Source organism: Chinchilla lanigera, unplaced genomic scaffold (assembly GCF_000276665.1).
Source record: "Chinchilla lanigera isolate Chin_1 unplaced genomic scaffold, ChiLan1.0 scaffold00131, whole genome shotgun sequence".
In the NCBI taxonomy this organism is placed as follows: Eukaryota; Metazoa; Chordata; class Mammalia; order Rodentia; family Chinchillidae; genus Chinchilla; species Chinchilla lanigera.
Window position 1 is genome coordinate 723,278 of NW_004955532.1, and position 25,964 is coordinate 749,241.

The 25,964-nt window shown below is 61.4% G+C and overlaps 1 protein-coding gene across 4 annotated transcripts; it reads right to left on the minus strand.

Annotated features, from left to right (window-relative positions):
* Positions 1-1,028: 1,028 nt before the first annotated feature.
* Celsr3 (cadherin, EGF LAG seven-pass G-type receptor 3) lies at positions 1,029-25,915 on the minus strand. 4 transcript variants are annotated; one of them, XM_005410158.2, is made up of 36 exons: positions 22,167-25,915; positions 19,841-20,491; positions 19,295-19,520; positions 18,991-19,106; positions 18,612-18,700; positions 18,342-18,499; positions 17,581-17,744; positions 17,172-17,297; positions 16,913-17,082; positions 16,325-16,510; positions 15,665-15,781; positions 15,139-15,310; positions 14,891-15,032; positions 14,693-14,813; positions 14,195-14,378; positions 13,740-13,841; positions 13,501-13,515; positions 12,396-12,490; positions 11,972-12,181; positions 11,520-11,715; positions 11,146-11,301; positions 10,687-10,858; positions 9,966-10,133; positions 9,649-9,775; positions 9,350-9,556; positions 8,949-9,123; positions 8,626-8,738; positions 8,116-8,195; positions 7,511-7,634; positions 6,566-6,682; positions 6,320-6,468; positions 6,022-6,131; positions 5,532-5,690; positions 4,818-5,018; positions 3,250-4,135; positions 1,029-1,993 (listed from the first exon to the last, which is right to left on the minus strand). In XM_005410158.2, exons 1-36 carry the CDS (start codon positions 25,894-25,896, stop codon positions 1,966-1,968), a joined length of 9,942 nt encoding a protein of 3,313 aa, XP_005410215.1. In that variant the 5' UTR covers positions 25,897-25,915; the 3' UTR covers positions 1,029-1,965. The 4 variants fall into 4 exon arrangements, 3 of the variants coding, with proteins under 3 accessions (XP_005410215.1, XP_005410216.1, XP_005410218.1); XM_005410159.2 differs by lacking the exon at positions 13,501-13,515; XR_001232023.1 differs by lacking the exons at positions 1,029-1,993; positions 3,250-4,135; positions 4,818-5,018 and having other exon boundaries at positions 5,599-5,690; positions 7,511-7,746.
* Between the last annotated feature and the right edge of the window lie 49 nt (positions 25,916-25,964).

A 25,964-nucleotide genomic window follows, 5' to 3' on the forward strand; every position in this document is an offset into this window, starting at 1 on the left:
AGAACTGATCCGCGACTGGGCCGGGGAGAAGACGCCAGGCCGGGGCCGAAGGGTCGGGACGCCGAGGAGCCTGCGTGCTGCTGCTGGCCGGGGAGGCAGGTCCCCTGAGCACCCCTCCCGGCACCCAGCGGCCAAGCTCGGGCCAGTCACAAGGTGAGGGCCAGATTTCAGAGTGAAAGAGAGGGGGACCTGGTCCAGGGCGCCGTGAAGTGGGCTAAAAATAACTGGACGCTCTTGAAAGCAGAGGGCTCAAATTCCTCCCAAAGGTCAGTCACAGCCACCGGCCTCACAGCACCGCCGCAGAAAGAGACCACGTCCATTTTCTATAGAAGTTTATTCCCAAAACAGAGCGCGGCTTCACGGAAGAGTTTATACAGACAGGAAAGTGGGTGGCTGGGCTGGGGGCGACCCCAGAGACGGGCCTCTACAGCACCTAGGACGTAGTAAGGGTGCTGTCCTACCCACAGCCCTCCAGGGGTTGGGGTCGTTCTGGGTAAGGACAGCTGGAGTCCTGGCTGGTGGGATTTGGCACCAGTCAATGAAGTAGAATTTTTAATCTCCTTGGAAACTGCCTCCCAAAAGTATGCATGGGGTGCGGGTATCTGCACCCTGCACAACCCCTGTTCCTAGAGGCAAGAGGATGCCGACTTGAGGCTCCTGGTTTGCTCTGAAAAGGGACTCAGGGCTGACCTCTGGCGGGGAGAGCTGGGGGTCAGAAACCCCTCAAGGTGGCCAGAGCCAGGCTCTGCACAGGTGGATCCTAAGCCCCCCTCCCACTCCCCCTACCTCTCACTTGTAAACAAAGGGAAAAAAAGATGCTCAACTGTAAACGAAGTGTAAAAGCTCAAGGACTTAAGCTGTAAACAAAGTATAACATTTTTAAAATATCTCTACCTGTAAACAAAGTTAAAAAAAAATCTAAAGTCCCCAGTTCTGAACCTCAAAGTAAGGTAAGTAAAGAGTTTTGTGAACAGGGTCCTAACAGTCATTCTGCCCTTTATAAGGGAATAAAGGAGGCGTGGAAGCAGTCATGTCTGCAGCCCGCGTGCCTAGGGCCGGGGAGGACCCTGTAAACATGGGAGGCAGCGGCACCTACATTCGGGGTCTTGGATTCCCTTATTTCCGCTCCCTTTGCTCACCCACGTGCCCGCCTCCGGGAATGTGTCAGGGAATCAATGGCACCATAGGCTTTTGCTCAGGCAGGGGCACGCTAGCAACCCCCTGCACCTACCCCCTGCAGGAGTGTCTGAGTAGAGGCCCGAGCCTCCCCAGGCGGAAGGGAAGCCTTGCTCTGTAAACATGACATCTGCTGCTCCGCCAGCACCCACAGCATCCGTCCTAGGTATAAGGCAGCACGTGGCAGGGACTCCCCATAACACACAGGCATCCACGGGGAGGCGTGGGGTGAGCAAGCCCCCGTGAGGGATCGGAGGACCCCTGTTTCCAAGACCCACCCACAGCCCCACAGCTTTCTGCAGGGCATTCTAGAAAAAGCAAAGATCCATTCTGGACTTTGAGCCCTGACAACCTTCAGCTCAACCTAGGGCTGGGGCAGGGGAAGAGGGCCTGTGTCCCACCTGCTGGCTCTACCCTAGTAAGATGAGAGAAAACATGGTTTTCCAGCGACCCAAATGAGGCCAAGCTCTGCCTCTCTCTCTCTTTCTCTGACCCCTTCTCCCTCCCAGCCCAGCGTCAGACCCTCCCCACCCAACAGAAAAGCTGAAAAATAACATAAGCATATCTCTCTGGTTACAAAGGTACAAAAGGTATAAAAGCCCTCCCTTCAGCCCCCACCCGGCACCTGTCACATGCATGTTCACAGATGCACATGGAACTCCTCGCAGCAGTGGAGAGCCGAGGGGGCTCCCGGGAGGCCGCCCTGGGGTCAGCCGGTGACTGGTGAAATCTCCTCACTCGGCCCGAATCTTCCATCAGCCCGCCGCTCCTCGGCTGCACCTCCGCCCCTCAGGAGTGACCCTCACTCCTGGGAACCCTGTAGTGTTGAACGGGGAGGTCAAAGGTCATTGCCAAGATTACCCTAACTCAAGTGGCTCTGGGCTTTCCACCAGCCCTGGCCTCCTCCACCTGTGAGCCCCCTCTTGCCCACTCCAGGGTTCTAAGTCCTCCAGCCACCCTGGACCCCAGACTCTGTCAGCATGGCTCTTGGCCCCTGAGGTCTGCTCTCTAACCACTCAGGAAACACCTGCTATGTAGAGATGCTCTGTGGGACACTTGACTCAGAGCCTCCCACCTCCCCACACCTGAGAGCTACGGACCCCTTCTACAGACAGAGAAACAGAGGTGCAGAGGCTGGGACCCTTCCCAAAATCATGCAGCGAGTGAGGCGACGGACCTGTGTGATTCTGGAGCCCAAACCCCTGCTCCGTCCCCAGCCCTCTTCCCACGTAGCCAGACCGCAAAGCTGGGCCGCATAGGGGCCCTGCCCCTCACATCCCTCCAGGGCCCAAGGCCTGCCTCTCCTTCCTTCCTCGGTCCTCTCAGCACTGGGCCTTGCTCAGTCCTGTCGGTCCCCTACCTGCCCCCAGAGCCCTGTCACCCCACAGACGTCCCACCCCTCCCTGTCTGACTGCTTTTCCTGCCTGAAGTGCCAGCTCTCCTGTTGGCTTACAAGACCTGGGCAACTCCTGGTTCCGCTCGTCCCGGGTCCCAGCACTCCTTCTTAGGTTCCTGTATCTGCAGCTACTTATGGGTGTGTCTGCCACCGTGTACCCCCCGGAGCCCCTGCAGGGACCTGGGCGGTGTCGGGTCCCAACTCAGTGCTTCTGAGCCCCATCCCACAGTGCCCACCGGCCAGAGGAACTTAACACTGACCACAGCAACGAATGAATGATTTATTCTCCAAGTTGGCTCTTCACCCTGGCATCCCCTGGCATCCTGTACGATCACTCAGAGACTCCCGAGCAAAGCCTCCTCTCTCCTGTCTGCCCCTTGTGAGTTCCCAGGTACCTCCCACTTCTAAGCTTGGACTCCTGTCCACTTTCCCCCACGAGCTCCAGCCCTTTGGAAAGCCCTCCTTAGTCTGGGAGGTGTGGGAAAGGGAGGCTGGGCCCAGTCACACGGCTGGCAAGTCCCTGCAGGCCATGCTTCCCTGCCAGGTTTCTGTCCCCAGCTGGGGCAGCTGACACCTGCCTGCCAGCCCCCACCTGCCTTGCAGCGGAGCTCGGGGAAGGGTACCAGAAGGGCTCCCTAACCCGGTGAGGGTGTGGCACAGGGCCAGGCCGTGCTTACTCTGAATCTGGCGACAGCTCGGAGATGCTGTGGGATGTGGCGGAGCGAGGCGTGGAGGGCCCAAGGGCAGAGGCGGTGGCAGACGCCGTGGCAGTGGTGTGAGGGCCCGAGGGTGTGCTTGAGGACTGCACAGAGGACAGGGCTGAGGAGGTGAAGGAGGCGAGGATGGAGGAGAGAATGTCCAGCTGCTCTGTGGAGGGGCCGTGGCTGGGGCCGCTGGCCGGGTCCTCCCTCGCTCTGAGCAGCGGTGGGGGTGGGCCAAGGGCCTCTCGTGAGGGGTGCTGACTAGGCCCCTGTGCCAGCTGCTCCCGAGAGTTCGAGCTCCTAGACAGAGGGTCCAGGGGCCGGGATGGCAAGAGCGGGTCCCTTGAGAGCTGCCGCTGGGGAGGCAGGGGCATTGGCGGGTGCTGAGGGTCAAGGTCCCGGATCCGGCGGGCAGGGGGCAGTGTGTTCAGCCACTCCCGCGGTGCCCCTAAGTCCAGCGTGTCCCGCGACCCAAAGCGGCCAGCCATGACAGCAGGGTAGTCCCGGGGTGGCTGCCTCCGTGGCAGGGTGCTGCCCCGGTCTCTGGGCTCCGGGCGGCCTGGTGCAGCATCCAGGCATTCCTGGGACCCTGGCCGGCTCAGGGGGCGCAGAACAGGGGCAGGGAGCTCCTCCAGCTGCTCCCGGCTCAGCTGCCGCCGCAAGAGCACATCCAGCTGTTCGCGAGAGGAGTAGCGACTGGCTGGCTGCGAAAGGCTGCCTGTGCCCCCACCAGCATAGATGCGACCGTAGGAGGCGGCTGGCACGGCACGGTGACCCAAGGTGGCCGCACGGCACCAGGACAGCTCAGGAGCACCTCGGGTCTGGGGCACCAAAGGGTACTGCAGTCGGTTCTTCAGGATGCCTACGGGAGGAACGAAGTGGGGATGGGTGGGGTGGGGGCAGGCGGACATTCCCTGGGCCTAGGGATGTTTCAGGCCCTGGGATCCCTGTCACGGAGTTGGGAGCAGAAACTCGTTGTGGGGGGGGCAGCCCTAGGGGTTTCCGTAAGGCATCAGGATGGAGTCAGAACGCAAGGCGGCAATCCTCTGCCTCAGGTCAGCGCAGCCCACGGTGCAGGGCTGGAGACATATCTCCCCGAGGTCCGAAGAGGAGCACCCCCTGCCCAGAGTTGGGTCGAAGGGCAGGAATCACCAGGGGTGGGAGAGGAATCGCTCCCCCGGTCTCTGTGAGGGGAGGAGGAAAGCTAAAGGCAGAACTCTCTCGTGTTGGTGCGGGATGACCTCCGGGGTCGCGGTACGGGGGACACGGGGACAGAAGACTGGCAGACCAGGGCAGACCGGGAGTGGAAAGGGGAAGGCGCTGGGGCAGAGGCGGTCCTTGGGGTCCCTGTGCTATGGGCCGGGGCACCGTGGGGGGACTGCCTGCGTCCAGTTCCTAGGACGATGAGCAGGTAAGGGAGCAGAAACCTCCCAGATTAGCACAACAGGAGCTCTCGGCTTGGGGTCAGGAAGGCGAGAGCCTGGGTCAGGGGACAAGCAGGCCCCAGGCTTCCTGCAGCGGCAGCTAACGGGCAGTGCTGGTACCTTTCCTCTGGTGCTGGGCGCGGCCCAAGGAGGTTTCATCCCCACTGGTCAGGGCCAGGTCTGGCTGGTTGTTGTTGGCTGCGTCTTTGCTGGTGTCCAGCCCCAGGCGCCTCTCAGAGCCCCAGGTCTGCAGCACACAGGGCCCTGCTTCGCACTCCCCCAGAGCTGGCCAGTAGGACAGGAGGTCGTTGCCATCCACATCTGTGGAGCCAGGACAGGTTACAGGAGCCCCTGGCTTGACCCCGGGGGCTGTGACCCCTGTGATCCAGACTCGGGGTCCCCTGACCCTCACAACCCTGGAAATTCTGGCTGCTGTCGCTGAGCGGAAGTAGCAGCAGGAACATGTCTCCCCCAGACCACCCAGGAAGGGCTTACTGGATAAGGCCCCATCCTTGGCTGTAAGTGGGCAGAGACTGAGGCGGAGGCGTGATGGCGGAGGAGCAGGAAGACCAGGATGGACTCCAACCCACAAGGAAGCCAAGGGCTAGGAGGGCGTGTCCCTGTGTGACCTCTCTGAGCTCACCACAGTGTCGCCCAGCCTGCTCCTGGGTCCCCCAAGCACAGACGAAGACTCGACAGACTTAGAGCATGGGGTCCCAGGGATGGCTCCAGAGGCCCCTAATGGAGCCTGCAGAGATGGCGGGCCCTGCGTCAGATCTAAGCGCCACACAAGGTGTCCTTCGGTCACCCCTGGGGTCAGAGGGCGCCCTTTACCTTTGGGGTGAGTGAGGAGCCTCTCACTCTGAGCTGCTCTGCAGAGGGGACGCTGGAAACGCCCTCGTGCCCGGCCATTGTCCTCGCTTTCGGAAGACGGGATGGACAGGCTCCTCTCCTCCTCCAGGGAGAGGTCACTGTCAGAGTCGGAGTCTGCGCCTAGGGTGGGGAGGTTCAGAGAGAGAGGTGTACGGCAGCCTGGAGAGACACAGGACGTGGGGATACACAAGGGGCCCCAAACTGAGCGTCTGGAGGCCAGGCGGGCGCCTGGGGAGGGTGTGGAGTGCAGGCAGGGACGGAAGGCCTGGGCCGGTCCCCCGAGGCTGGGTCAGGAGAAGGAGGGCCCAGCGGGTGGGTGCCCCTGAGGCAGTGACCTGGGGGAAGCCTGGCCCACCTCAGTCACACACTGCTCCCAGTTTGGGGCAAAAGAAAGGGGACCGGGGACAGACCCTCCGCCTCCCTCCTCCCTGACCCAGGGCTCCAACTGCACCAGCATCCCGATGGAACATGGCCACATCCAGGTCAGTGGGGCCAGCGTGAGCCTGGAGGCTGTGGTCGGTGTGGTCAGCAGCCGAGCCATGTCGAACCAGGACATTGTCCCTGAAACACAGGAGCCCCCCCAGCAAAGAGGATGCGACAGTGACAGTGCCGTGGAGGCCGGGGTGTCTCTGGGGCTGTCAGCAGGGCCGCAGGGGCCGAGCTGCATGGAGCCACCAGTCTTAGGGCCTGGTAATACCGAGCCCTGGCGAAGAAGGATTGGACTGAGCAGGCTGCCCGCAGCCACTGACCTGAGGTAGCTGCGGCCCCGCTGGCTGTCCTGGTCCTGGGTCCGGCCGGAGCGAGCACTGCTCACTGAGGAGACGGTGGAGGCACCAAGAGTGATGCGAATGAGGCCGCTCTCTTCGAAGAGGGCTGTGTTGTTGTAGGCCCCAGGCCCCTGGCAGAGGCAGGCAGGATGGGGCTGTGAGCCAGCCCTGGAGGAACCTGGGCCTCCCGGGCCCCATCCCAACGCCCCAGCCTTGGCAGCCCCTCACCGTCCCAGGGGCTGGCCTCGTCTCCTCGGGCGCTGCCTTCCTGCCCAGACAGGCAGGTGTCCAGGCAGCCCGGGCATCTGCGTTCAGGACACAAAAGAGCAGCAGCACCGCCAGGCCCTGTGGGTCAGCAAGGGTCAGTGTGGCATCAGTGCAGAGCACGCAGAGATCAGAGTCAGAGACGTTCAGAACAGGGCCGCCAGGGGGCCAGTCAGGGCCAGCGGAGGCCCCTGGCAGCTGCCGCAGATTAGTGTGAGTCGGGGAGGAATCAGAGCGGGACAGAAAGGGAGTCAGGAGCTGGGCGTGGTGGCGCACATCTGTAATCCCAGCACTCTGGGAGGCTGAGACACAGGATCAGAGATTTGAGCCCATCCTGACCAACTCAGCTACTTTGCAAGATCCTGTCTCAAAGTAAAAAATGGAAAAAAAAAAGGCTGGGGATTTAACCCAGTATAAAGGAGGCCCTGCCAGGCATGGTGGCACACACCTGTAATCCCAGCACTCGGGAGACTGAGGCAGGAGGATCGTTGCGAGTTCAAGACCAGCCTGGGCTACAAAGTGAGTTCAAGGCCAGCCTGAACTGCATAGCGAGTTCTCAAAAAGACAAAATAAAATAAAATAAAGGAAGCCCTGAGCTCAATCCCTAGTACTGGAAAAAGAAGAAAACTAAAGGGAGGTCAGGGTGGTCTGGGCAAGTCAGCAGGGGCAGTGAAAAGTCCACGCAGCACTGGTGAATGCAGACAGTGACAGTCTGCAGCTCAGCCAGGGGCCGGGGGCCAGCAGCACACAGCCCAACTAGCCAGGAGCCAGGCAGGAGCCAGCGCCAGGACCAGGGTCAGCTAGGGCCACTGTCTGGCCTGGAGTTAGCACCCAGCTGGCTGGGACTGGCCTGCTGGAGCCCACCCAGGGCGGGGACAGGGGAGCAGCAGGAAAGGGCAGCAGAGGTACCTGGAGGCCACAGAGGCCAGCGTGGAGGTAGTGGAAGGCCAGGATGCTGTGGTTGACGGCAAGGAGGCCAAAGAGCCAGGAGGCACTGACCAGCAGAAGCAGCAGAAAGGAGCTGCGGAGGGTCCTGCGAGAGGACATGGGAGGACACTGGAGGACACACGAGGGTCAGGCAGGGCTCACGGGGGGACACAGGAGGACACGGGCTCAGGTAGGAAGACGGAGGTCTCGGGAGGGTACTGGGGAGATGGGCAGCCACACGAAGACCCGGGAGGACACTCAGGGAGCAGAGGAGGGTGTGGGGACAACAAGGCGTGGGGAGGCCGGGGAGAAAACACAGAAGATAGGTGGGGACACACGGGGCAGGGGGCAAAGTGAGCCACCCAGGCCACAGGAAGCTGGGGAGACCTAGGGGACAGGGAGACAGCAGGTGGACGCAGGTGCGGGCCAGAGTTTGGCAGGGCACCAGAGAGGGGCCGTGGGCCAGGGCTGGCGAACTGCAGCCCTTCGTCCAGCTTCACCAAGGGTGCCCGGGGGCCTCGACCACGATGAGGAGGGGTCTGCCGTGCTGGGGACCCCCGCCCGCATCCCCCAGCCCACGAACTCACAGCACAGGGGTCTTCTTGGCCTCCCTCTGCCCAGTGGAGCAGGAGGTGCGGGCAGCAAGGAGAAACATAGCCCCGTTCATCTGGATCCACGGCGCACCGGGCCGGCGGGGAGGCCCAAGACAGAGAGACAGAGGTGGTGAGAGACAGAGGAGCAGGGCAGGCGACCAAGACTATGCAGACGCAAACCCCCAGCGGGACGTTCTCGCTCTCTCTCTCCCTCTCTCACACACACACACACAGCCCAGAAACAGACAGAGAAGCTGGGAATCACAGCAATGGTCAGAGAGAACACCAGAAAGGCCGAGGCAGGGAGGAGGGAGTGGCTACGTCTCTGACCCAGGCCCCCGTCTCCACGCCAGCTGAGCAGCGAGGGCTCACTCTGACCACACAATGGAGTGGAGGGGGCTCAGCCAGCCTGCGGACCCTCCACAGACCCTACCGTGCTTGCTGCAAGCTTTTCTCCCCGCCCCCTGCAGGAAGCACGTGGGTAACTGCGTGCCCAGCACTCACCACTATCACAAGGACCACGGGGCTGGCAAAACTCCAGACGAGGGGATCGTGGATGGAGATCCAGCAGAAGTCAGGGTTCCCATAGCCCTCGGGGTCCAGGCCAACAGCAAGGCCTTGGGAAAGAACGGGTGTGTTTTAGAGCTGCTGAGCCACATGCAGGGGAGGAGCGGGGCTGAAGGTGACAGGCGCCTCCCCGGGCAGATGGCACGGGAAGCTGAGGGTACGGGTGGTAATCAGGAGTGGGGACACAGTCGGGAGTCAGACCACGGGACGGAGAGAGACTGGGAGTCCCGAGCCTATATGGGCCAGCGGCGGGGCCTCACCCAGCAGCACAGCAGGGACGCCCCAGCCCAGGGCATGGTAGAAGCGCATGGCGCCGCGGTCCACGTTGCGTGGCTCAACCTGCATGCGGTAGAGGTGCAGGCCCTGCACCAGGAGCCACGCAAAGGTGCTGAGGAAGAAGTAGTGCAGGAGGATGGCGACCACAGTGCACAGGAGCTGCGGGCAGGGAGCGGAGTGTCAGGACCGCTCTGCCTTCGCCCCCCCTCGGACGCCGCGCCGAGCAGCTGCTTCCCCCGACCCCGAGCCCCCAGCATCTTACTCCAGCATCCTGCCCCAAGCCCTTGCCCACTCTGGGCACCCCAAGCTCAGCAGCTTCGGCCCCAGACTTTTCCAGGCCGGGTGTGGGCATCAGGACAGACATGGCTTGGCCCTGACCCCGTACCTGGTTGTGGGTCCTGTGGATCCCCAGCAGGAAGAGCAGCTCTGCCACCCCCAGAGCAGCCGCCACGTTGGCATGGATCCCACGCACATTGGACTTGAGGCTGCGCAGGCTCAGGAGGACCGCGGCAGTCAGCACCAGGGCAGCCACCGACACTGCCATGACCACGTGGGTGAACACGGCCAGCAGCTCCAGGTCGCCCTCCAGCCGCTGTGTGGACAGAGACGGTCCGTGGTGTGCTGGGCAGAGCCTTCCTGCCCCTTCGGCCTCGCGGTTCCTCGATGCACTGAACACAGACGTACCTCACGGGGCGAGGCATCCATGAGGACCCCGAAAGTGCCGGTCCGGCTGCAGCGACACCGCGCATGGGACCCATTCCTGTGCACCAGCTCACAGTCCCGTGCTGTCCACACCCCGTGCTGGTCCTCCCTGCGGCCACAGGGCAGTTAGCCCCACCTGCCCACGGGGAGCAGGAGATGGCAGGAGGGGCACAGGGGCCTGGAGGTGGGAAGCATCACTCCTCACGGGGCAGCTGCACAGCAGCACAGGCAGGGCCTTGGGGCAAGCGGGGACTGTGAGTGAGCTCTCCAGAGGCTAACGGGACGGAGGGTCTCCTTACGGGCCGGGCGGGTCCCACTGCACACAGATCGCCTTGCTCCGATTCGCCGTCTGCAGCAGGTGGAACTCAAGGCTGATCGGGGACTCCAGGACACCCCTTAGGAAGTTGTGTCCATGAAACACGGCCACGCTGACCACCGGGGAGTTCATGACGGGGTTCTGGGGAAGCCTGAGGAGACACCCGACTGGGTTGGCATGCCGCCAGCCTCCCCAGTCTCTGACTGCCCCCCTCCCTGCCTTCGTATCACGCGCCACAGCTGGCCCAGGGCCTGGGTGCCCCCAGAGCAGCGCTACTTCTGAGAATGCCTCGAGCCTCTGCTGGTGCCAGATGGTGCGGCCTCCCCGCCCAGCCTGGGGTCGGAGGCCTGAACAGCTCCACCGTCTGTGACTGCTGACCTCAAACATCCCCTCCTGCTCCTACCTGACATGCACCAATCACTGGCCTCCATCTCTATCAGCCAGCTGGTCTGTCTGCATCCGGCTCGGGTAGCCCTCCGTGTTTAACGGCCCCACCTGTGGCTTACTGGCTGCCAACCTGCATCCCAGCTACTCTGCACAGCTCCAGAAAACATTCACTCGGAATCCAGCTTGCGCAGGTTCCCCAGGGCTGCGTGCGGCAACACCTGGTATATGTGTGAACCTAATCATCTACCCCCCGGAAATGGAGGTGCTGGCTGGGAAGCAGTTCCGAGGAAGCCCAGGGGTGAGGGGCCTGGGACTACCTGGCGCCCCGGCGCTCAGCCTGGAACTGGGCGGGGAGAAGGCCCCCCAAGGTGCGGTACACGAGGAGAATGACGATGGAGACTGAAGACTCAGGCTGCGGCTCCGGGGGTGCTGGCGGAGGGACCGCGCTCGAGGAGGTAGAGTTCTCCAAGCTGCTGCCTGTGGGCAGAACTGCCAGGGAAGGTAGGAGTGCTGCCAGTGACCTCTGACCCTGAACACCCACGCACCTAGCTCTGAACCCGACCCCGCATCAAGCTTCTCCAAGAGCTGGAGAGTGGGGCGAGCAGGGCCCCAGGCAGGGGACGCCCAAGGCCCGGGAGGAGTCACCTGTCATGAGGGAGCGGAAGGGCAAGGCAAGGGTGTGGCGGGGTGCAGGGTGGGGAGCCTGGCAGGAAGGGGGCGTGGTAACCGACGTTGGGAGACAGGACCTGACCCAGAGGTCACCCAAGGGCTCTCACCTGCAGAGGAGGATGGCCGGGGGGACTGGGAAGGCAGCAGCACGTGCGTGTGAGGATCCCAGGCATCCTGGCCCCGAAAAAGGTTGCTGTGGTAGCGGGGATAGCGACGGGTGGCTTGCGTGGAGCTGGGGTGCTCCACACGGTCAATGCTGAACACTGCCCAGGAGAAAGCAAAGTCACGCCCATCAAGGACCCTCTCTCCACCCTGCAGGTCCCGCCCCCGGTGACCCCCGCCCTGCACCCAACTCCCACGGTGCTCACTGCCTAGCCCACAGTGCCGAGGCAGCAGCACAGCCTCCGCCATCAGCAGCTCCTGCCAGCGGGTCCCCAGGTCCTCCCGCAGCCCCTACCCTGCCTGGCCCCCCGCCACGCACTGATATTGGGCGTCACCAGTCCCACGGGGTTCAGGTATGTGAGCTCCATATTTCTTGCGAGGGTGGCCGCGTAGTCCTCCAGGTGCTGCACCAGCCCCGCGCTGCCCAGGGCGCCCTCAGGGGCCCGCTGCCCGAGTGCTGCCCACAGGTCCCCCGTCTCTGGAGCAAGCAGTGCCGAGCCGGCCCACAGCAGGTTCTGGGAGGATGGAGACGGAGTTGTGCTCATCCCAGTGAGGAGCATGCATAAAGGGACAGGGCGGCTGTGAGGGGGCTGGCCAGGTGCTTGGAGGGGCCCCAACCAGGAAGAGGACGGGGACAGAGGCTATGGGGACAGGAAAAGCCCGGGATGGGGCTGGGAGGGGTCTGAGCTGGGTATCCTGGGCTGGGGCTGAGGATCGGGGCGGAGGCTGGGAGTCGGGGCCAGGGACTTGGGAACAGAGGCACAGCCCCACCTCGTTGAAGTGGGCATCCTGTGTAGCTGTCAGCCCGAAGCCCTGCTGGTGGTTCTCAAAGGCCAGCAGGTAGGCCAGCAGGCGGGCGGTCACCCGGACATCCTGGCTGAAGTAGTAGTCAGTGTGGCCAGTCACCTCCCGCAGCCGCTGGGCCAGCTTCTTGGCTTCCAGGGTGTCCAGTGCGGTCTTGTTCTGCTCTAGGCCATCCAGCTGCCAGGACAAGGATGGCAGTGGTTACCTGGTGGGCCCACAGGCCCTTCTCAAAGGCTTTAGAGGGAGAAAGGCTTAGCCAAGGTAAAGGCAACCAGGGAAGGCCCAGGAAGTCAAGGCGCAGGTGTGCTATTCCGGGGGGCCCCCCGACAGGTGCGGGGATGCCGCGGCCAGGGAAGATCTCGGATACAGGTCAAGGTCTGGGCGGTCTCACCAGCAGGCTGAGCTCTCGGAAGATAGGGGAGGTACAGTTGAAGAGGTCAGGTTCCAGCCAGCCCTGGTCCTCGTCACAGAGTCGCACAGCAGCACCTGGGAGCAGGCAGCCCCTGGTCAGGCCTGGAGCCTGGACACCTCTGCTGACGGGCAGCCACAGCACCCTCTCCTACCCCAGGGGAGGCTGAGGCACAGGCCAGGGTGACAGAGGTCCACAGGCAGATTCCTGGATGCAGCGGCCTGAACCCAGCGGGCCCTGTGATCTGTTCTCACACCAGGCACACACTGCAGGCACATACGTGTACACACACTCACATCACACATGCCAATGCTCACAGCTGTGCACACACACACACAGGGCCACACAGTGCCATCTCATACACACACACACACACACACACACTGCCAGACAAGGTCCTCCACGAGGGCAGTGTGACCCGAGTGAGGCGGGTGCGTTCTCAGGTAAGTTTTAACTGCCTCAGTCGTCACTTTGCTGCCACTGCCCTCTTCTGTCTCCAGAGCTGGGACAGAAGTTGAATGGGAACTGACTTGGCTTTAAGGGAGCTTGTGGCCACCAACAAAAGGGCCCTTAACTTAGACACAGAACCCAGCCCCACGAGGCAGACTCACATGCAGAGGCACAGGACACACACATGAGCATGCGTACACGGGCAATCTCCATCAGCCACTGCAAAACCTCAGGCAGCAGGGGGAGTTCTGAGGGGCCCGTAAGCAGCAGGGCAAGCTGAGGAGTCCTCAGGCAAAGGGAAGGGGTGTGTGTGGCCTCAGTCAGGAGGGAGAGGCCTTCAGGAAACTCAGAAGTGGGGGAAACCTTGCAGGAAGCTCAGGAACTGGGGTAGGGTCCGCAAGTCTCAGGAAGTATGGAAGGGCGCAGGAGTGTCAGGGGTAACTCTCTGAGGGCCTCGGGCCTCTGGAGTCCTCGGACAGCACAGAGGGGCCTCCGGGGACTTTAGGCAGCTGGAAGCCAATTTTAGAGACCTCAGGCCGTGCAGAGGGCTCTGCAAGGACCTTACGAAGCAGGAGGGATCTGCAAAGCTCTGGCAGTGGGAGGGGGCAGCGCACCTGAGCAAACACGTACCCCTTACCTGCACCCCGCAATCCTGCCCAGAAGCCAAGAGAAACAGATGGAGGCTTAATGAGGATGTAGGGAGGTACGGAGAGGCCCAGACCCCCTAGGAGGTAGCGAGGACCCACACGGACTCCCACTCCCACGTCGTCACATGTATAAGGCCACCCAACTGGGGGGCCACAAGAGGTAGCTTCAGCAGTCAAACAGCAGGCCCAGCCCTACCCCCAGAGGTGTCCCTGTACCCCACAGACTCACCTTGGGCCCCCCGGGGACAAGGAACCGTGGCCAAGACACCAAACTTGGTCTGGGGCCACCACACACCAGATTTCAGGGACTTGGGGCAGGCATCATAGAGCACTAGAGAGAGAGGGGACACTGAAGCAAGTGGCCAGGCAAGTGACAGCGACCTCTACTGCCCCTCTGTTACCCACCATAGGTCCACTGCCCACCACTCCCTGGCTGTCTTCTCAGAAGCTGGCCTATACTTGGGGTAATGGTGAGGTGTCCCGGGTATAACAGATCTCCTTCAGGAAAAGCCCCTCTGAGCCCTTCCATCCACCCTAGGAGCAAAGTATCCCTCTCAACGACCATTAGTGGCATCAGCCTTTTCTTTTTTAAAAAATTAAAACTGGAGCTTTATTTTCCACCAGTCTCACTTTCATCATAGGGAACCAACCCTTTACAGGAGAAGCCGGGTAGCGCTTGCTCACCTCGGCAGCCGCTGGCGGTCACCTCCGCAAAGGGACTATCACAGCTGTTGCACTGGCGGCCAAGGGCTCCTGGGCGGCAGGGACACTGCCCGCTGTGGGGTGCACATGAGCGCGAGGTGGAGCCCACGGGGTAGCAGTCACAGGGGAGGCAGGAGTCACTGCCCCGTGGTCGGTAGTGGAACTCCTGTTCAAGGATGGGTCAGGGGCCTGAAGTCAGAGGTCAGGGTTTAAGGTAGGGGTCCCAGGCGAAGGCTTGGGGTGCAGGTGGAACGAGGGGAAAAGGGTAAAAAGAACAGGGCTCACAGGCCAGAAGGAAGACTGGCCTCAAATAAACTCAGAGCAGGGGTTAGGGGTCAAAGATATGAGATCGCAACTGGATCACAGGACACAGGTCAGAGGTTAGAGCCCGTGTCGGACCGCAGAGATTAGCAGGCTAGCAAGAGCCATAAATGAGGTCTGAGGAAGGGTTAAAGGGTCAGGGATCAGGGTCAGGCAAACCTTGCAGTAACACTGCCCATTTGTCTTGTTGCAGTTGGGGTCAAAGCCCTTGTGAACATCACAGTTGCAGGGGCCACAGGTTGGGCTCCCCCACCAGCCTCGGGGACACTGCTGGTCCATCCTGGACAAGAGATGCCATCTCAGTAACCCTCCCCGCCGCAGCAGGTCTCACGGTCACCTCAGCCTCCAGCTTCTTACCTGTGCTCACAGTGATGCCCAAAATAACCACCTAGGCAGTCACAGGTATAGCCGTGGGGGGCTCCTGGCAGGTGCCGGCACGACCCCTGGTTCTGACAGGGGTTCAAGAGACAGACGTCCACACAGCCCGGGCCGTAGTAACCTGCGGAATGGATTGGGAAGCTCGGGGCACTGGCCATAGGACACAGAGGAGGCAGGCACCTGTGGCCCCTGCCCAGACCACACCTCCCCACCCTCTCGAGGCCCACCTGGCTGGCAGGTGCAGGTGAAGGTCTGCCAGAGGTCCTGGCAGTCAGCATGGGGTGGGCAGGGCGCAGAGGCACAGGCGTTGGTCACGACGCAGCCAGGCTCCACGTTCACTTGGTGGCTAGGGGGCAGCAGGGCTGGGGACCCCAAGGGTGCAGAGCCAAGCCACACACCCTATGGACACAGCCAGCAAGGGGTGAGTCCCAACCTCAAGCCCCGTACATCTGATGATCCCTGAGACACAGTCTCCCCTAAGCCTCCCAAAGACCTCGGCCACCCACACATCCCCGATTCACCCCCAAAGGAACTAACTGTGCTGCCTCTGGTAGAGACCCCTAGTGACCCGTGATAATCTACACTACCCTCTCACCTCCAACACCACAGCAAGCTCAGTCTGTTTCTGCGGGCTCCGCGCCATTGACCCCCACCCCCAAGCCCGTCTGGATGCAGCCTTCCAGGTCCCCAGGAGGCCCTGACATCTGGCCACTGACTCCAATGCCCCCGTCCTGTTTCCATGCAGACCCGTACCTGGACACAGCCAACCAAACCCTGAGGAGCCTCCTCCTTACTGCTGGGCGGCAGGCCTCCCACGTGGAGCTGCTTTACCTGCAGGCCGTGCAGCTCCGTCCCCACTGCCATGGTGTCCTAGAGGAGGGGCAGGCAGCACTGAGAGGAAGGCCTAACGGCCCCTGCCGTACCCCAGAGTCGGCACTGGCCTTCTTTAGCCCTGCGTGAGAGTGCTTGGTCCCTCTGTACCAGAGGGTGGGCTGCGAATGAGCTGGGAGAACCTGCTGGGGCAGAGGGATGCTTAACAGAAAAGCCCCTTTCTCCTGGACCCAGAGCAGACCTTGAAATTCCATGATTTTGACCTGGGCTAGTCAGGGTTTGGGGCAGAGGTGAGAAAGGCCTTTCAGGAGTCAGGCAAAGTCCTGACTACTAAGGTACCTTCAGACCAGGCTAGAAACTTGGGTGATTCCCTGGTATGAGGAAGGCCTGCCAGGAACCAAGCTGACTGGTGGGGTGGGCGCAGAGCAGGGCTATGAGGAGAGGGTCTGGGAGAACGTCAGCTGTGGCGCAGGGGAGGAGGGGAGGGGAGAGGGACCAGAGGGGGCATCAAATAAGGTATGTCCAGTTGAAAGGTTGTGTTGAAAGGTTGAGAACAGACTACGCTTGGGTCAGAGATCACACCTGCAAGAGGCTGAAGTCCAGTGTGACCATGAAGACATGGTGGCCCCGCCGGCCACCTGGCTCCTCCTGCAATTCCAGCCGCAGATCATGCCACTGGCCATCACTGACAGTCACCTGGTCCAGCAGGAGGTGGGCAGCACGGCTGGAGCCCCTGGTCACCGTCACTGACAGCAACCCCTGATCCAGCTGTGGGAAGAGATCCACAGCCCTGGGGTTAGAGCCCCAAACTGGGCTGAGGCTAGGAGATGAGATCAGAGGGCTCAGAGGTCAAACAGTGGGTTCAAGGTTACATCTGGCACACACAACCCTGTGCCAGGGCATATCATGCTGCCAGTGCATGACAGGGAGCAAAGGACAGAACCAGGGGTCATGGACAGGGGCAGGTAGCATGACAGAGAATTTTGCTTGTGCCCTGTACCTGCAGAAGATATCACACTATGGGAAAAAGTCAAGGTCTAGGGTCCACTGTGGTCAGGACACTTGGCAGAGGGGTGTGGTATGTGACCAGACCTGAACCCACAGGAAGGTTGCTGGTGGTATCAGACTGGGAGCGGAGGGTGCTGGGAGGGATCAGAAGGACAGACACACCTGGCAGAGGAGGGTGCTGTGTGGCCCAACCTGCACTTGCATCAGGACCCCCTGCATCGCCCGCGTCCGAAATGCCAGCCCCAGGTACCATGGCACCGACACAGCCATGCTACCTCCAAAGTCCCAGCTCAGTGTACCGTTGCCACGGAAGTGGTAGGGATCGGCCATGGCTGGAGGGATAAGAGAAGCAGGGTTGAAAGCCCCACCCAAAGAACAGACCCTACCCTACAGGTCCCTCCTGCCCCATGATCCTCCTCACTCAGCCGACAGTCTCTGCCTCCGAAGCCCACAGGGCAGTCACAGCTGAAGCCACCCCAGCGCTCTGAGCAGAGGCCATTGTTCTTGCAGGGGCCTGAGTCACAGAAGTGCAGCTTGGCCTGGCAGCCTGGGACAGGAAGGCAGACGGAAGATAAATATGGCAAGAGAGAGGAGGCATGAGTGCTGGGCAGGCTATTTTGAGTCTAGGTCCTGAATACTTGCAGGACCTCAGGCTCGTGTAGTCTTGGGGAATGGGTTGGTAGGACTAAGGCCCCGAAGGCTGGGTTATACCACAGCACTTGCCATTGAAAGACCAGGTTAAGGTCAGATATGGAGCCCCATGGGGCCCTCCACCCCTTCCTTATGATGGGGACAGGGCCACAGTAGGGTAGTAGGGACTTCAGGTCTACCTGCCAAGGTGCCATTGTTTGCAACGAAGGCCGCCATGTCCACTCTGCGGCCGTCGATGTGCAGATCTCGCATACAGCCGATGAAGTCCTTGTGAGACACGGGGAAGTTCTCGGGGAGGTTGGGGACACCTCCCAGAAGCAGAGGGCCCGTCAGGTCTAGGGACCTGCGGGTCAGAGGCCTGGGTCATTGGTGGGACTGGGGCCAAAGCAGGGTTGTTCCTGGGGGCCACAAGAAGTAGGGAGTAGGATTCAGAGGGAAGGGTGATTAGGGGGAAGGACGGGCCAGGCTGGGGGAGGAGGTAGGGCCTTACTTCAGTTGTGAGGGTACAAAGGAGATCACGATGGGCAAGTGGTCAGGGAAAGGTGGGGGCTGGTGTCGAGGCCTCTGAAGAAGCGAGGCACTTGGGTAGCCAGGGTAGGGGATAAAGAATGGGGCTGGAAGGTGGGGTGGCAGGCTCAGAGCTCTGGGCGCAGAGCACGACATTGATGGAGACGGTGGCAATCTGTGGTATCAGACACTTGGGTGAGGGACAGAGATTTTGGAGGACTGGGTACCTGGGGTGTGTGTGCAGAAGCAAGGGCTCAAGGTAGAATACAGAACCGGGGCTGGGTGAGCAGGCTTCCAGGGCCTTTAAGGGAAGGGGCCATCCGGTGGTGTGGAGAAAGGGTGGGGAGTTTGGCAGGCCGGGTCGAGGCGGGCTGTGTGACGGGCGGGGTAGGCTCTGGGAGCAGGACGTGGGGGTTAGGGTTGGGGGCCTCACTTCTTGGAGCTTGTTTGCACACCAGCAGCTGCGCATGAATAGTTGCCAATCTCAGCACCAAACTGCAGAGCCACCGCCACATTGCAGTCATCCACGCTCAGCACAGCCACCTTGTCTTTGGAGGGGCCCTGGGCACCCCCTAGGGCATCTGTCCGGGGCTAAAGACCCAAGCAGCCAAGCACACTAATCAGTCATGTCCCAAGGGTGCCCCCGAATTGCAGCACTTAGGACCCCAGTTCCCCCACACGCCGCGGCAGGGGTGGTGCGCACCTTGTTGTAGTATCTCAGGTGTACCGTATGCCACTTCCCGTCACTCAGGCCCCCTGGAACCGTGGGGCTGACCACCGTGTTGGACTCGCCTGTGGGAGACGTGCATGTGGAGGGTTGCATGGAGCTGCTTAGTCACCCCCCCAGGGGCCATCCTCAGAGATCAGCACCCCCCCCAGGTGACCACACAGGCCGGACCAGAGTGCCCCTGAACGGAGACGAGAGACACACACTTGGAGAGACAGGTCTTCCCACAGGGCAAGGCCGCGCACCTGGGTCCTCACTGCGGTCTGTTGGGCACCAAGGTGGGCCCTCAGGCAGGCAGACCGCCCCATGCATAGTGCACCCGTGCCCCGTCACAGACCTCGTCTGGAGCACCCACCAGTGGAATACGTGAGCCGCACTTGGCCAGCCACTAGCTCCAGGGCCAGAAAATCATGCTTCTCATTCAGGCGCCCGTTGTAGAAAAGTAGCCCGCTGGGCTGCACGGTTGCAAACCTGGGTGGAAGGGAGCGGCGGTCAGGACCCCGGCTCACCCCCACCGAGCCGGCCAGTGCAAGCCGGGGCAGGACAGGAGGACAAGAGACAGCGTCAGGGGAGAAGACAGTGTCCTCTGGGGATCTCAAGATGGGGGAGTCAGGAACCTGATAGGGTCGCTTGGGGAGGGATGCGGGACGGGCACCTACGAGAGGGAGAGCGTGAGGTGGAAGCGCTGCCGCAGGCCCCGGAACATGACGAAGGAGCGCGGTGGGAAGGAGCGGGCCGCCACCTCGCAGCGCGGGCCCTCGAAGGCACCACCCGCAGGGCACTGGCAGCGGAAGCCACCGTGGGGCGCATCAGTGCAGGTCCCGCCATTGCGGCAGATGCCAGGCACGCAGCGTCCGGCCTCAGTGTCCAGCTCACAGTCCTCTCCTGCCGGGCAGGGCTGTCAGGGTCGCCCTGCCAGCCCCGCCCCTAGCAGGCCCCGCCCCTCGGACTGTCAGACCCCGCCCCTCGGACTGTCAGACCCCGCCCCTCGGGTTGTCAGGTCCCGCCCACCACCATCCCCGCCCCTCCTAGGCCCCGCCCCGCCCCCTCCAGCCTGCAAAGCCTCTGCTCTCCGTGCCCTGTGGATTTTCCTGGACTGGGCTCTGCCGCTCCGGGTCCACCCGCGCCTCCGCCTGCCCCTGCAGCCGAAAAAGTGACTCCCGGTCCTCCCTCGCGCCGCCCACTGCCCCGCCCGCCCGACTCACCAGTGAAGCGAGGGCGGCAGACGCAGGTGTAGCCGCCCTCGCGCCGTGCGCAGGCGCCGCCGTTCCGGCACGGGTTAGAGTAGCAGAGGTCGAGCTCGGTCTCACAGAAGTCGCCGGTGAAGCCGGGTGGGCAGCGGCAGCGCAGGCCGGCGATGGGCTGGATGGGCCGGAAGAGCGTGGAGGCCGAGGCCAGGAAGGGCGCGGAGGAGTCGAAGCGCAGCACCGACACGCACTTCATGTAGTTCTCGCAGGGCTCGCGCAGGCACACGTTGTCGTCGAAGGGCAGCACGTCCAGCAGGGAGCGGGCGGCCAGCGCGGCGCGGCGCACGTACAGCTGCTCCTGCAGCTCCTCCGAGCTGAACCAGGGCGCCGCAGCGCCCGCGCCCGCGCCCCGCGGGGCCAGCGCCGAGAAACTCACGTTGAGCACGGTGCCGCCCACGTCCGTGTCGTTCTGGATGTTGAAGATGAAGACGTCCTCGGTGGGTGTGGCGAGCACGGCGGCCACGCCTTCGAGAAAGTGGCCCAGCAGCGGGGACAGGAAGCGCTCCTGCCACATGTTCTCCAGGCGCACAGTCAGGCTGTTGGCGAGCAGCTCCTCCGTGATGATGACCACGCGCAGCACACACTGCGCGGTCACACTGTGCAGGCCATCTGCGGACAGGGGCACGGGCAGCCGTCAGGCAGGGGCTGGCAGCTGCCGCTCTTGGGACGCAAAAGGGCTGAGAACGGAAGACTGCTCAGACCCCCGGCATCTCTGAGTCAACAAGTTGGCCCCCGGGACATAACTGAGTCTGGGGCTAGTGCGCACCACCTGTGGCCCCAGCATCAAGGTGTCAGCAAGCTGCTGCTTCCTCCCCATTCCCAGCATAAGCAGGGGGCTGGACCAATGATCAGCCAGCGCCCAACAGTGCCCGTGGGTCAGCAAGGTCCCTACGTTCTCAATAACCCATACTTTCTCTAGTTATGTCAGGCAGTTACACACACACACTCAGGACACAAACCACAGCCACTGGCCACCCATTCCTAGGTGCCTTCTCCATGTACAGCCGAAGTCCCCTCCAAGAAACAAGGGATCACTCACCCCATCTCAGGAGAGAAGACTGCTCCACCATGGTACTGTAAGGGGTCCTAGCCCAGGGAGCCATCAATGGCTGAACTCTGGGTCAGCAAGCTCCAGTAGGATTTTGGACCCTGGCAATACACCCCTACACACCTCCACTCGTGTATTAGTGTGTACATGCGTGTGCTTGCACACACACACACACACACACACACACACACAGAGTACTGGGGGTTGAACCTAGGGCTTTACACTGAGCTATATCTCTAGCTTTTTTTTTTATGTTGAGATAAGGTCTCACTAAGAAACTAAATCGCCCAGGCTGGGTTTGAATTTGTGATCTTCCTGCCTCAACCTCCCAGAGCGCTGAGCTTAGAGACATGTGCCATTATACCAACACCATCAGCACTCCTGAGTTAGCAAGCTGCCTACCACCCCAGATCTGAGCCCTATGGTTTCTTTGTCCACTCTTAGAGATGAAGGTGAGGTCCTTATCTGCCTTGTTCACCTTGTCTCTTAGCACACACTGGGTGGGCAACAAAGATTGGTTGTTGAGTGAACTGAGAATAAGTAAACGTTGTGCCTTCTCTGGCCAGGCCGGGAATCCCAGCTTCAGAATTGAGGGATGAATATCCCTAAAGACTCACCCTCCAGAACCTCCAGAAGACACCAAGAGCCTTTTCCACCTGCACCCTTCTACTAGGGAGGGATGTGTGAAAGCCTGGGGTAGTGGAAGCAGGCAAGAAGCAGGTGTGCTTCTGGATATTTTCCCAAAGAGCAACGCCTTGGACAGCCCTTTGGACATCAGCCAGGCCAATCTGAGCCCCTCTCTGCCTAAAGCTGCTGTAGTAGTAAGCTGCTGTTTCTGACCACTAAACTGCTCAGATGAGACCCAAAGTAACCCTTTATCTAACCATGGCCATGGTGGGAACTAATACACTCTGACTTTCCCTGGGACATTCAGAGCATTACATCAAGACTCCCGCTGCCCATTATGGGGAGGGGAGCTGTTCCTACGTTAGCAGATGTTTGTTTATAGAGTCTTTATTGAGTCCACTAGATGCCATAGAACCCTGGGGGTCCTGTGGAGATCGTCCAAGAACGTAAATGGGCTCCCTGAGAAATCTATGGTAGATTTAGTGGGGCACAGGGACCCAACATTTAAGGGATTCTTGTAAAGCTGGGAAATCACCTGGTTTGAGATGCCTTGTGGAGTCCCTGACAAGTTAGGGTCACTGGGTCACTTGCCTGCTCTCCGCCCCTCACCTGTGACAGTCACCAGCATGGAGGCCACTAGTGGGCGGTTGTTGTCTAGCTTTCGACTAAGTCGCAGCTCCCCGCTGGTCTGGTTGACCATCAGCAGCTGCAACTCATTGCCACGCTCAAAGGAATAGAAGAGGTGGTCAGAGACATCGGGGTCATAGGCTGGGATGCGCCCAATAACGCCTGAGGGGAAGGTATCTGAGCGGTTGGATACATAGTTGTTGAAGAGGATCTGGAAGTTGTTGAGCACAGGGCTGTTGTCATTCTGGTCAACCAGGCGGACATGCACAGTGGCCCGACTGACCAGAGGGGCAGAAGTGGCCTGCACCACAATCACATATTCCTGGCGAGCCTCGTAGTCCAGATCAATGAGTGCTGTCAGCTCTCCAGAGAAGATGTCCATCTGGAACAGCTCAGGGATGTTCCCCTCTACAATCTGATACATTATGTGGGCATTAGGGCCTTCGTCAGGGTCCACTGCAGTGATCTGAGCCACCACCGAGCCCACAATGCTGTTCTCCTTTACCCTTATTTCAAACTCCTCCGCTGGGAAGACAGGCGCATTGTCATTCACGTCTTGCACTGTCACCTGAATACTGACTGGAGTCCGAAGCGGGGGCACCCCGCGATCCACCGCATAGGCGGTCAACTCGTATACTGGCACTGCCTCCCTGTCCAGCCGCCTCACAGTCCGGACTATACCAGAGGTGGGCTCAATGGTAAAATCTCCATCCCCGTCTTCTCCGTTCTGGAATGTGTACTGGACCCGGCCATTGGCATGAGCGTCCCGGTCAGTGGCTGAGATCTGCAGGACACTAGTGAAAGGTGGAGCATCCTCAGAGACCAAGCCTGTGTAGTGAGAGGCCACAAACTGTGGAGCATTGTCATTCACATCATTGACCATCACCTCCACGTAAGTGGTATCTGCCTTCTGTGGGATGCCGTTGTCCCGTGCAGTAATGGCTAGTGTGTAGGTCACCTGATCCTCATAGTCCAGTGGAGCCTGCAGGGTAATAGCCCCTGAGTCTGCATCAATACGGAACTGAGGCAGGTTGTCCTCCAGGAGGTAGGTGATACGAGCATTTTCACCTACGTCATCATCAGAGGCACTGATGACCACTACAGTGCTACCCACTGGCCGATCCTCATTCATGCTGACCGAGTAGTGAGCGCTCTGAAAGACAGGCCGGTGAGTATTGGCATCTGTGATGTTGATGTGCACATAGCAGTGATCCTGAAGAGCACGGTCAGAGGCAGTAAGTACCAGCTTGAAGTAGCGTTCCTGCTTGTAATCCAGTGGCAGAGCCAGCGTCACCAGACCCACACCCCCCTGGGTGCTGATGGCAAATCGATTCCGGGTATTACCACCCGTGATCTGGTAGCTGATGGCACTGTTGGCATCACGATCTACAGCAGTCACGCTGACCACACTGGTACCCACAGCCGCGTCCTCATTCAGCCGAAGGTGGTACTCTTTCATGGTGAATTCAGGCCGATTGTCATTAACATCTAGCACAGTCACTGTGACACTGGCTGAGGCGGAGAGTGGGGGAGAGCCATGATCTCGGGCCTCCACACCGAAGAAGTAATGTTCCACAGACTCACGGTCCAGGGAACCACTCACAGACACCCAGCCAGTGGCACTGTTTATCACAAAGGGCGTGTCAGGTGCCACACCAGTTAGGGAGTACTCCAACCTGGCGTTCTCCCCATGGTCTGCATCCACTGCCTGAATGTGGATGACTGAGTGGCCCAGGGGTGCATTTTCCAGAACAGAGACCTGGAAGGGTGTGCTGACGAAGATAGGGGTATGGTCGTTGATATCTACCACCTGGATGCTGGCCAGGCCGGTGTTGTTGGACAGCGGGGGCCGGCCTGCATCCTGCGCCCGGATGCGTAAGGCATACTCTCTCTCTGCCTCGAAGTCCAGAGGGGCCACTACCTGTATCTCACCCGTGAGGCTGTCGATGGCAAAATGGCCACGGCTGTTGCCACTGATGATGTTGTAGTGCACCAAACCATTGGCGTCCTTATCGCGGTCTGTGGCCGTGACGCGCAGTACCATGGTGTGGGGACGCACATCTTCACGCACCTGCGCCACATAGCGTTTCTCGCTGAACTGGGGCGCGTTGTCGTTCTCGTCCAGCACAGTAATATGTACACGCACGGTGGCCGAACGTGGCCCGGGTTCCTGACCCTGGTCACTGGCCTCCACCACCAGCTCATAGCTTTCCATGTGCTCACGGTCCACGCGACCACTGGTGCTGATGAGGCCAGAGCGCGGATCAATCTCAAAGGCAGCAGCAGCTGCCGTGCGAGCAGCTGGTGGCCCCACGAAGCGGTAGTGCAGGTTGGCGTTGGGGGGTGCATCGCCGTCCGTGGCGCGCAACTGCAGGATGGGATAGCCCTCTTCCACGTTCTCCCGAAGGGTCTCCCGGTACTGCGCCTGCTCAAACACCGGTGAGTGGTCATTGCGGTCAGCCACGGTGACAGCTACCATGGTGGTGGCCGAGAGGCGCGGCAAGCCGTGGTCCTGCGCCGTCACTCGCAGGTAGTGGCGCTCCATACTCTCGCGGTCCAGAGCGGCGGCTGTGCGGATAAGGCCGCTGTGCGGGTCGATGCTGAACAGCTCCAGTGAGCGGCTGTTCATGAGCGCTGCCAGCGAATAGACCAGACGCCCGGCTTCACCAGAGTCCGGGTCCTGTGCCACCACGCGCAGCACCGAGGTGCCCGCCACCTCGTTCTCAGGCACCAGGGTCTGGTAGTTGTACTGCGGGAACTGCGGGTGGCGGTTTGCGGCGCGACGGGAGCGCGCTCGGTTCGCGGAGGCTGTTCTCCATGCTTCAGGACTGGCTTGCGGCACGGGCGGCCCAGGCGGCCGCGGCCCGGGACGCTGTGGAAGGAAGCGGCGGCGGAAGGCACTGCCGGGGCGCATGCGCTCGGGAGCTGTCCGCGACTCGCCGGGTGCTGAACCTGGCTTTTGAGCTGTCCTCACCTTGCGTGGTGCTGAACCTAAACTATGGCAAGACCCCCCGACCGCAGGAAGACAGCTCCGCCGAGGAAACGTCCTGTCCTCTGGGGCGGTGGCCGCTCTCTCGCCCTGACTCCTGCGCCCCGGTGCCCACACTTCCCCACAGCAGCGCACGGTGCCCACTCTTTTGCGGGAGCTTCTCCTAGCGTGACGATGGAAGGACGCTGGCTGGGAACCATCAGACTGAGCCAGAAGGTCCGAAGGAAGGGGCAACGTGCTCCCCAGACCCGGGCCCCCTGGGGACAGAGCCTCTAGCGACAGACTGCCTCTTCGGAAAGTCCCTGTCTCCCCACAGGACAACTCTGGGCGCCAGCATAGCAGAGACCCTAGGCCCTGCCCCGTCTCTCGCTCGCGCCTGCCCGATGCCTGCACCTGCACCTCCAGATCTGTGTCTGACTGCTCGGGGCACCCTCGCCCAGCCCAGGCGCGCTGCTGTCCCCCTCGGAGCCCTGTGATGACGGGCTTCCCAACTCGCAGGCCGGGCCTCTCCTCCCCGGACTTAGGCGGCTGGGGACAAAGGGCTAAGGCTCTGCCGCCGATCTGCGCCCTCCACCCCGCAGCAGCAGGTACCCCCGGGTCCCAGCCCTGGTCCCTGCCGCCCCCAAGCTCCTCCTGGCTAAGGGGGAACAAAGAGAGGAGAAGCAGCACGAGCAGCGGGGTCGACGGTCCCCCGAGACCCCAACACAGCGGCCGTCTCGCCATCGCCCCCCGCCTCTGCGCAAGGCCTGCACCGCCCCCCGCCCCGGCGTGCGCCTCGGGCCCGCCCCGTC

Coding starts and splice junctions, on each gene's coding strand:
- Celsr3 (XM_005410158.2), bottom strand. CDS start 25,896: ATGGCGAGACGGCCGCTGTGTTGGGGTCTCGGGGGACCGTCGACCCCG. Junction 19,521..19,840: donor CTGCCGCCCTCGCTTCACTG/GTGAGTCGGGCG, acceptor CCTGCCCGGCAG/GAGAGGACTGTGAGCTGGAC. Junction 9,124..9,349: donor TCCACAGGACCCACAACCAG/GTACGGGGTCAG, acceptor CCCTGCCCGCAG/CTCCTGTGCACTGTGGTCGC.